This window comes from Procambarus clarkii, chromosome 32 (genome assembly GCF_040958095.1).
Source record: "Procambarus clarkii isolate CNS0578487 chromosome 32, FALCON_Pclarkii_2.0, whole genome shotgun sequence".
NCBI lineage: Eukaryota > Metazoa > Arthropoda > Malacostraca > Decapoda > Cambaridae > Procambarus > Procambarus clarkii.
The window spans coordinates 33,508,252-33,519,114 of NC_091181.1; the positions used below are offsets into that span (position 1 = coordinate 33,508,252).

At 43.1% G+C, this 10,863-nt stretch overlaps 1 protein-coding gene across 9 annotated transcripts in view; it reads left to right on the top strand.

Annotated features, from left to right (window-relative positions):
- Positions 1-4,306, top strand: part of LOC123759399 (protein bric-a-brac 2) — a 51,858-nt gene extending 47,552 nt beyond the window's left edge. For all 9 annotated transcript variants that reach the window (XM_069335202.1, XM_045744400.2, XM_069335205.1 and 6 more), the window contains 2 exons: positions 277-520; positions 1,252-4,306. In XM_069335202.1, coding sequence (XP_069191303.1) covers positions 277-520; positions 1,252-1,626 — 619 coding nt within the window. In that variant the 3' untranslated portion in view covers positions 1,627-4,306. The remainder of the gene's footprint in view (positions 1-276; positions 521-1,251) is intronic.
- The last annotated feature ends 6,557 nt before the right edge of the window (positions 4,307-10,863 follow it).

Sequence of the window (10,863 nt, forward strand, 5' to 3'; positions counted from 1 at the left end):
GAAGGTGTGATCATTTTGAAGTTGATGTGACCACACACAAAATATTTTCAGACGAAAAATCAAGTGTAATTCACCATTTGAAATCACATGCTGTGGATTGAAAGTGACTTGTAATAATATTTATCAGACAATTGTAACTTATTTTTCATGTTCATTTTTTATTGAAATCTCACAAATTATGTATTTATTTTTTCTTTAAAAAATCTACAGCTGTAATGTTACATTTAGTGGCATATACTAGTTAATAAGGGGGAATGGGTCGTTTGTCTTCGCCAGAGCGTCCAAGGAGTTTGGCATTCCGAACTCAACATTGTACAAGATTGCCCGCAAGGAGGGCATCAAGTTGTCGTCGCCGTTCTCAGCCATTCAGCCGTCTTGGAACCCCGATGACTTGACCAAAGCCCTGGACGCCATCCGTGGGGGGATGAGTGTCCAGAAAGCAGCTCAGGAATTTGGCATCCCCACAGGCACGCTCTACGGACGGTGTCGCCGCGAGGGCATCGAGCTCAGCAAATACCAGGTGAGCCAATAATTACTCTGATCCCTGATTAGTGTACTGAGGTACCTGGTGAGCCACTAGTTACCAGGCCATTCCCAACCTCGGATTTCAGACTCCGAACTTACATCACCCCCTTATATATTGTAATTGTTTATGTTATTAAAACTTTATTATAAAAACGGTTTGGTTACATACAAGGTACAAAGTTGTTGTTTTATAGGTTGTAGACTTTCTCGAGCTTCTCAGATAGTGGGCAGGAACCCTGTATGTAGTGTACATTTCCCTCCGTATCGCTACACTGAGGCGCTGGAAAAGGAAGCTGGCAGCTCTAGGGTATCTTGTTTCAATTAGCCTTGAACCTAGTGCCTTAAGAAAAAAACACTTCTCCTACCACTCCTGGCACTAGGTGGCAATCCTAACCCAAGCGCCAAGTGTCTCTGAAACAACGGGGACAAAATTATTTACACCTACCCTACCCTTCACGTACCTTATCCTACCCTACCCTTCACCACCTTCCCTATCTTTCAATACCTTTCCGACCCTTCACAACCTTCTCCACTTCACCACTTTCCCTTCCCTATAACCATTTTCCCTATAACCATTTTCACTAAACATTCGTCAAGAAACTACATAAGAGAAACTTAATATTTAATCACAGAAAATAATAGATACTAGATATATTTTTGCACAGACAAAAATATGCAGGAACGTCTGTGACGGTATAGTAACCAGGGCTGGTGTATCTTCCGCAGGGCGTGCCATGGTCGGAGGAGGACATGAAGGACGCCTTAGAAGCAGTACGGGTAGGTGAGATGTCCATCAATCAAGCTGCTATACACTTTAATCTGCCTTATTCCTCGTTGTACGGGCGTTTCAAGCGAGGGAAATACGAAGACGGCCTTCCACATCAGGATTTCTTGCATCAAGAGATGACAGTTGAGCATTATCCAGCAGATCCCCAACACGCATCTCAGAATCAACAGCAGCCGCTGCAGCAGTCGCAGCAGCAAACACAACACACCCCACCACCTCAGCAGCAGCAGCAGCAGCCCCAACAGCAGGCTCAGCAGCAGCAGCAACAGCAGCAGCAGCAGCTTACCCCAGGACCTCCTTCAGAGCAATATTGACTAGATGAAGGGAACACTGGCCGCCACAGCGCCGACGGTCCGCAAGACCCGCACCGGTCTAAGTGCCCGTCGGAGGAAGAACAACAAACGCAACCACAGCAGACGCCGCAGTCTCAGCACGATCTACAATCGCAGCATCCACAGCAGCAACAGACTGATGTACAGAACCAGGGACCACAGCAGGAAGCTCCTCCTGCTCTGGGCCCAGGATCTGACTATGGGGAAAGTGGTGGTCCTCCCACACCCGTGGTCTTCACGGGAGGGGAGGCGCCTATATATTCTGCCGCAGCAGCAACTGAACCTCACCATCCTGCTCTTTATTCGCCGCCTGCGACGCTCCCCCAAGACCCTCTGTATACCCCCGCTGCTTCTTTGGCCCAACCGCCGCACCCGCAGGTGTACCCGCACTACTATCCATTGCCGGAGTACCCTGGTCTGCGTCCGGAGTACCGCGCCTATCAGCCGTACCCACCGAGGCCCGATGACCCGACTCGGCCTGTGCAATATCCGCACTACCCGCCCTACCACTTCTGACGCTGTGGCCGCCAGTGTTCCCGCAGTTCCGCCGCCCCTTCTCGCTCACGCAGGTCAGGGCAGCACTGCGCTTGAGCACTATTCGCAACCGAGGTGCACCAGGACCTCAGACACCTGGTCTCACGCCTGCACCTCCCGCAGTAAGCTGTTTGCAAAATAATATAAAGGTTGCGGTCCTATACAGTAGGACCAACAACAGTACACAAGACCAACCAAGATATGAAAATTGGACTTAGTATTGCTCCCGAGTAGGTACCATAGAAATGAATGCCCGTCATTTTAATTGTATTATATATAATATATCAAATACGTTTTTATTATTTCGTTATTCTGGGGTAAATAGCTGGTCACGTGACAGTTGACCGGTAACGATTGTACGAGGTAATGTGTCTCGGCTTTAAGCTAATACGGATAGGTTGGCACACAGTACAGGTAATACCGATATGTAAAAATAAAAATCTAAATTTAAGTGCAATGCTATTCAAATTGATCAAAAGATATATTATGGAAGTTATTGGAAATGTTGCTCACGACACGTAAGATATATATACATACACACACACACACATATATATATATATCTATGTTGTAAGTAAAAGTTGGGTGGTGTGGTAGGAGGAATAGTCAGGTAACATCCCATCCACATAGAGTAGATGTTTTGTTGAGTCCCGTTCTCCCCTTACCCAACCCCCAGAGACAACACCTCAGGGCAGACTCCACACCTGCATGCTCAACCTCCACCGAGAGCGGATCGACAGCCAAAGCTGATTAATGTTAATGAAGTTGGATTCAAATATGGATACGCAGCAAATGCAGGTGTTTAGCAGGTAGCAGATAGATTAGTAAATGCACTATTTTACTAAGACTTGATATAAACAGCGCATGGACCCTCGGTACAGGAGATTACGATGAAGTATAACCTCATGTAGAATACCCCTCACAGTATTTTACGCTCCCTTGGCACTGTAGTGTTAGGCTATAGGTGGCACTCTCCAACATGAGTGGTACCAGGTGATTGTCAGGGAGTTGAAACATTCAGGTTAAGTGATGGGTAGTAATGAGCTCATCATGTCTCTACGTACCACACGCCACACGTCACGCGCGCAGCCTGCCTGGTCAAAGTGGTTGGCTGCGCGCGGGGAGTGTAATATTTCTGTAGCACAGGTGGTTGCCTAACTTACGCTTGTGAATATTGTTTTGGCGTCATCTCTTGGCGCAGTGTCAGGCTGGACCATGTGATGGTGCAGCCCTTACTTTGGTCACCTTGCCACGTCCCTCACGTGTTACGCGTCCTCACGTCAATACGGGGTATGGCGTGCTGGCCTAAGTCGCAGCATTATAAGCTGACATTACCACGTGGTGCCATATAGGTTTATCATCATAAGCATGTTACATGGTTACCATTTTCCGGCTTTAACACATGGCGTACAGGACAACCTGTGCCGCTTGCAGGCGTCAAAACAAGATAGGGATGTGCGTGTCACACCATCGTCTCAAAAATTTATACAAAAGGTATCAGGTTATACAGTTTATATCTGAAATTAAGCCATTTAATGGCCATTGTTGAGTAAAACAAAAAAGGTGGTTCATTAGGTATAATGTTAAGAAGCATCTTTTACTGCGTTCTAATATCTATGTTTAGGCGTATGTACTGGGTAGAGAAGCTACCCATAGCAGCAACGCAGAGAAGTGGAGAAAGGCTATGTTGGTAGTAGCCTCAGTACAATGTGGCGCTGCTACCCACAGCTCACTCAACCACCGCTCTCGTTACCTGCTCACACATGTAAGGTGTTGGTTCCTCTGGCCTCAAAATCTTTTTCACCCTTCCCCACACAACGTAATCTTACTGACACAGCATCTCGCGCAGTATCCCCCCCCCCCCCATACACACACAGTCCGCCCCACAACACACAATGTGTTCGCCGATACCACGCCTCCCAAAATAAATCATACGTCATCTTTTACAATCCCATATTACATTCATCATTCTACACAACACACATCATTACTATCCTTTGTACAGTGTCAACGCATCACATTTGTTACCGACCCTCCTATACCACTCCTACAGCTGACTAACTCCCACACCATACACCAAACACCAGACACCATGCTACACATAATGCAACCCTAACATAAAAAGAAACTAAACCCATGGGACAGGGTTCTAAACCTGTCTCATCTAAAGAAGTCACACCCTATACAACTAAAAACAAATCTGTTCACCCACCTACCAAACCTCAAACAGCAGATTATTAAATCCTAGAGCGTCTCACACACACACACACACACACACACACACACACACACACACACACACACACACACACACACACACACACACACACACACACACACACACACACACATCCTGGATCCAGATAATCATCCCTCTCCCCACTGAAGACAGTCACACCCTTAAACCCTAGATACTCGTCCCTCCAACCATATTGTCTACGTCTGTATCACCGACTCCCTTAACCGCATTACTGTCGGTAACATTCACTTACTAGAACCCTCATAAAACCTAACATAGAGCCCCCTACCCTGCATTCCACACCGTACCTCTATGATCATACTTAATTTGCTTATTTTTAATAATTTAGCCTCTTTTACTCTCGTGGTATACGAGAGGCTGGAGGCGGTCCAGTCTCGCAGCCTCATACCACACGAACATACTTTTATCAGTAACGTATTGACTAAAAAAATTGATTATATATATATATATATATATATATATATATATATATATATATATATATATATATATTAATTAATTATATAGTTGGTATCTGTTCTCGAGTCTGCCATTCCTTAATCGAGATCTTTGTTTTATAAAATTTTATTTGGCATTCTACTCTTACTTCCCTTAATGGAATTTAATACCTCAAGCTTTCGTACCGTTTGGTTCTTTAGTTAATTTTCACGTTCCTCATGTCAAAACAAATATTCTGGAAAGACAACTTTTCTTCCATTGTTTACATAAACATAAATTTAGAGTTTTCTTTCCAGCTATCACCAGAGGATTGCCAGCACTGGTATAGGTCGAGCCAACCCCTTACAACAGCCTATTAACAACACTTATAACATAAGAGTAAGGAATGTATTATTAACAGGTTCAGAGAAGGGATAATTATGGTTAAGTAGAAATATTGTGCACGTGGGACCTTTCAACTTTTGGGTGTGTGGCTGTGGGTCTCTGGGGGACGTTTAGTCTGCTGTCTCCGAATAATGGGACTGGTGGTTGACCTCGCATCACAAGTATTAACTGTGTGCCATGTATGATCCTGCGGTACGTGTAGTGTGTGTTATGGTAGAGAAAAGGATTTAATTGGCATAGGTGTGTTTTGTAAAGGTGCAGGAGAGTCACACCCCAGCCACATGTGATGGTCCCAGCAGGTGTAGTGTCAGCCATGGGGGCCCCAGCCACACTGCCACTGGCTGTGTCGCTCGACAACAGCCCTAGTGTCAGGAATCTTTCTTTCTTATTTCGTCTTTGGTGATGTGATTTATTGTATATATTTGTAATAACGAACTTTATTTTAAAGTCATGGTTATATTTTTGGATAAGTACGTTGATGGTACGCGGCTGGTGCAGTGAAGGTCTCACCAGCGTGATTGTGATAGTATAGGTGCCAGATAGGCTGGGATGGCAGGGGTGACGGCGTGGGGGGAGGGGTAGCTGCACTTCCCTTGTTATGTGGTTTTAACGGTGAGCATCTGATCGGCTCAACACTTTACTAATCAAGTGTTTCGGAAGTTGTAACCAGCTTTAATTAAGTGAGTTACATGAACAGGAAATTTGTCTAGTGTTGGTAGATTGTGAATACCAAGAGCGCCCCTCTCCCCCACCTCCCAAGCCAGTCAGTCCAGGGTCAGACTTGGGGGTAATTACCCCCTTGTGAATGACATGTTGTTTGAATGAGCGAGTGTTGCTGGTGATTAGTAACCTCCGCGTGGTCAATATCGGTGATGTTGTATATGTGTGGAAAAGCCGTAATGTCAGGTAAACACAACTATGCCGGTAAGTAGGGCAGGTTCCATGCTCCTTTGTTCTCGTCAGCCCGCCCCTCTCTCTATCGTCTCAACATCATTTCTCTATTTGTCAGTACTTGTTAGGCAGGAGCAACTTATCAGGGATACCTTTAGGGCCTCACTTTCCTTCAGGTTTGTATGTGGCAACACAACGCTTCCAACACTAGCTAGTTGGTAGAGTGTGTGGCGGTGGCAGTGCTTTGCTGCTACCAGCCACTCGCGCATCACAACAAGATATTAGTTATTCCCTTATTAATGCCCTTGTAACTACTTACCCTTAGCATGTAAGCAAATACTTTTTTATATTTACGTGTCCAAACCATGTTATTTTATCCAGATTTTTTTGGGCATACAGTATATTTATAATTATTTTTTTTGAAGGTTTATTGGCATATTTTAGAGAAGTGTGATGGTGGGAGGGCGGAGTGGAGGGCAAGTGAGCCAGACCGTCCGGGCAGGGAACGACTGTACTGCACTCAGGTTATACCTCTCCTCATCAACCCTTAGTCTAGTGGCACTCTCTGTTCCCGCTTATTGCAGTCTACTGTTAATATCTTCAAATCTATATTTTAACAATAGCTATAGAATATTAGATAAAGGAACGAAGTACTGGAATATTTTAGAGATGGCGTTGAATTATGAAGAGGTTCGTGAACGCCACTTTTGTGGTGTTAGGAAGATAGGTGGAGATGGTGGTAAGGAGTTGCGCTCAGAGACAGCAAGAAACATGCAGACGAGATGTGCCCGGACGGAGCAGCAGTAGCCCACTACTGCCCCACTCCCACACCATAACCTTCATTGTTCTGTTCTCGTCACGTCGACCAGTGAAATTTTTTTCCAGCCTAATATAGCAGGTTAATGAGGAAAAAAAGCTGATATTGAAACATGAAAGGATATGATCCTGCACGTTTAGACATCAATTTATCCACTGTTTCGGTACCTGATGATCAAATATATATCTTAGTGCCTAAACATCCAGGAATCGTGGATGTTAGTGCCTGAATGTTAAAACTTTCCCGGATATTTGATGTTTAAACCATTTGTTTCTCAGGATAATTGTCATCTGTGCTGCTAATTCTGGTGTGTTGTAGAGTAACGCGCTGGCGAACGTGCGCAGGACCACACGAGTTGGCCATGTTGGTGTCCTGTGAAGTATATCCTGGGTGGTTGAGGCTCCAACATACAACCATCGTGTGTATATTTCATGTCCTCGTAATAATGTTTAAAATATGTTTACTTTTTTAACCAAATAATTTTATATACCCCCAAAAATTCACTGGTCACCTCGATTGTATTTTTTATATAAAGGTTTTAGCAATGAGGTACTAGAATATGGTACAGTACTTTGATTTCCCGTTTGTACAGATTAAATGGTGCAAATCACACAATAAATATACCTCATTGTTTTTAATATTTGATTAACTATACTGGTATTAAATTGACCTCAAGACTTATAGGCCCTGTGTATTACATTGTATTTCACTCAACCTTCGGTGTTTTCCTGATGTCTCTGTATATAGTCAATATTATTAATATATACAGTATAACGATGTAACAGTTTTCTCTACAGAATTTCTAATAAATGTCTTACAAAGCTAACAACCTTCATTTAACACCTCGGGGTTTTGTTTATTTCTTAGCTGATAATCATGTGGCACAGATCTGCCTACGCATTGGGGAAAGTTCTCAGATGGTTTCTTTGGAATTTTAAAAACTTAAAAATATGCAAAAGCAATTGTAATTGGGCCACGTAACCACACTTCTCCCCAGCTGATTTTCTAAAAAAATAAAAAAAATAAAAAATCTCGGGGGGGGGGGGAGGGGGGCGGGATGGTTAATACGAAAAATATAGCTGTTGTAAAGTTTAGACAAACATATCTGACACGTCAATAACAGTAGTCTCAACTGCAAACGGTACTATGGAAGCCTTGCAATATATGCAACTGCTATTTTCATTTTTTTGCGGAGCCTAAATAGCATTCACCAACTAAATATATAAAAAGCAAGTAATTATCAAAAGAAAACGCTAAGCCCAAAAAACTGTCACCGTGTTACATTATGTTCAAGACTTCCTAGATACCTTCAGAATTTTAATACGAGAGCAGAAGGCAAAGGATGTGAAAGCAAGCAGAATCGTCAAACCGAGAAGTTTACCGAGAGACTTGTGACAGAATGAGGGAGAGAAAAATTTCCATTCAACCAAAAAATCAGAATGTACTGCGAGAAGATGTGCGACGGAACAATACGGTTGTAACATTAAGCGCAGACTTACATATTGTTGTGTAGGAAACAACATTGTTTGAGTTTGGAAAATACTGTCAAATATAGCATACTGTTCTCAAAAGGTTCCCCCCATTTTGCGCGTGCAAAATGGGGAATTGGGGAATGTTGTACATGCTGCTATGGCGGTGTGTCCACTCACAAGATGAGTGGCGCTGCCCAATAAACTCGCCCCTCGGGGCAAAACTTAAGTATGGCGCTGATCTTTGTTCTATTTTCATGGCACAGTTTGTTTCAGCTAGAGCGAATTTGGCTAAACCCAATTGACGTTTTTCAATATATTCAATATTTCAATATATTTAAATCTGTAATCATCAAATTTTGACTTCTCTCTGGCTACTATTATGTAATACGTGGGACGTAACCATACCTCTTTTCCCGGCTTGGTGCCTTCTTTTGATAATTACTTACCAACCATACCTCTTCAACGGTTGGTTGTGGATCCCATTATAAATGACGGTAGAAATCCAAGTAAAGAATTCAGTCCTGGGAGACTGGATAGGCATGAACGGCCTCATTAGCAGCGTTGACCGCAAAACTTTAGTCTTAAATTTGCTAAAGATGAGAAACAGTCCATGTTGGATCTCGATTTCCACAGCGTAAGTATATCTCTTAACATATACAACTGTATAAAGATCCACGGTAAAAATACTCGTCATGGAGAAGGTTGCACGTAAAGGTTTTATCAGAAAAAATAACGAAGCCAATGCCATCAGCAGATTTCGATGCGTGTGTAAACAGCAGTAGCGCATAAATGTTGGTGACAAATATTTAAGGAAAATGTTTTTCTGGGCGGTATAAACCTCACCATACAAGTGAGGGCTTTACAGAATTTAACAACTGGGACTCAACGGGGATAGGAAGGCACAATACAAAGGGGACACATTGTACATGTGCAGAAACAATCGTGCGATCGTTGCAGTAAGACTACAAAGGAAAGTGAGCAGTGTTTTTAATGCGAGCAGCTGTCAAAATCTTGTATGCGTGGGGGATATGTAGGGTCGTCACGAAGTATCGAAGACAATACCAATTGTGATGATCTTGTAACAACAGTACACCGGTTTCTACAACAAGCGCTAGGTTTAGTAAGTACGAAAGGCCCCCGGGTTAAGGTGTAAGTCTGTATAATGCAAAAGATGACGGCAATTAAGGGTCGAGGACTAAGCCGACGAAATAACAACAACAAATAATTATCAGGGGAAAGCGCCAAGCCATTACGACTATATAGCACTGGGAAGGGGTCAGGATAAGGATTTGTGATGGGACGGGGGGGAAGGAATGGTGCCCAACCACTTAGTCGGGGATTAGACGCCGACGAAATAAGCTAGAGTTCAACAGTCCAATGTTGACACCAGTAGGAAAACTTGTGAACATTCGTCTATCTGCACCCCGGAGTTATGCCACAACTCCTCGAGTTTTCAGTTAGTAGATAATGGAGACGGTCATAACAAGTGCCCGTCAATGATCAACCCCGTTTCGCATGAGTCTTAAGAACACAATAACATAGGAATTAAGTTAACTGCAGAAGGTCTATTGGTCCATGCGAGACCAATAGGCTTTCTTCCTACTACATTTCCTCCAGCATAAATATTGTGTTTGCTCCAATTTCCAGCCATAATATTACTCATAATTGTTAACAATATCCCCCATTAACCTGTTTTTCCATATCTCTGACACCAAAAGTTGTCTAATTACCTCACCTGGGAATCACCTACAACCAAAATTCGATTACTTCTTTTACCGGCGCTGCTTTCGTCGTCTTACCTTTTGGAGCAACCGCAGCCTTCCCACAACACTCATCCTCCAACACGGCGAATAAATTGGAGGTCTTTACGAAAGCTGTAGAAAGCCTTGTCAAGAGTCTTCCTAAGCCCCTTGACCTTTATGAAACTCCAAGACAAATACTTCCTAAGACTGCTCTCCTCCTTTGCCTCCTCTTGATGTCCCATGGTTATCCATTTTGGGTCATTGTTATTTGACCTAATCACTTGATAATGTATTCTACTTTCCTGGAGTTTACTAAGAATATGTTTAATAAGTTGTAATTTGAATATATATTGTATACTGTAACTGTTTGTCATGTCACTCACGTATAGGATCCCGTCACATCCCATGAACAGACCCACCTATAATGTATTCAGGTCTCCTTCCATGTTTAGCTCTGTAAGTTCCATCCGTCACAAGGAACTACTTAATGCCGCAATTCGACTTTTTGGAAATGTGTCATCCTAACATAGTTTTCTCTTACACATCTACTCCACTCCACGTTAAATTTATTTATTTATATACAAGAAAGTACAATGGGTTTATGAGACTATATGCCATTGAGGTTTTTACATTCTTGTAAAGCCTCTAACACTCATAGCGTTTAAATCTTAATTCCTTGTG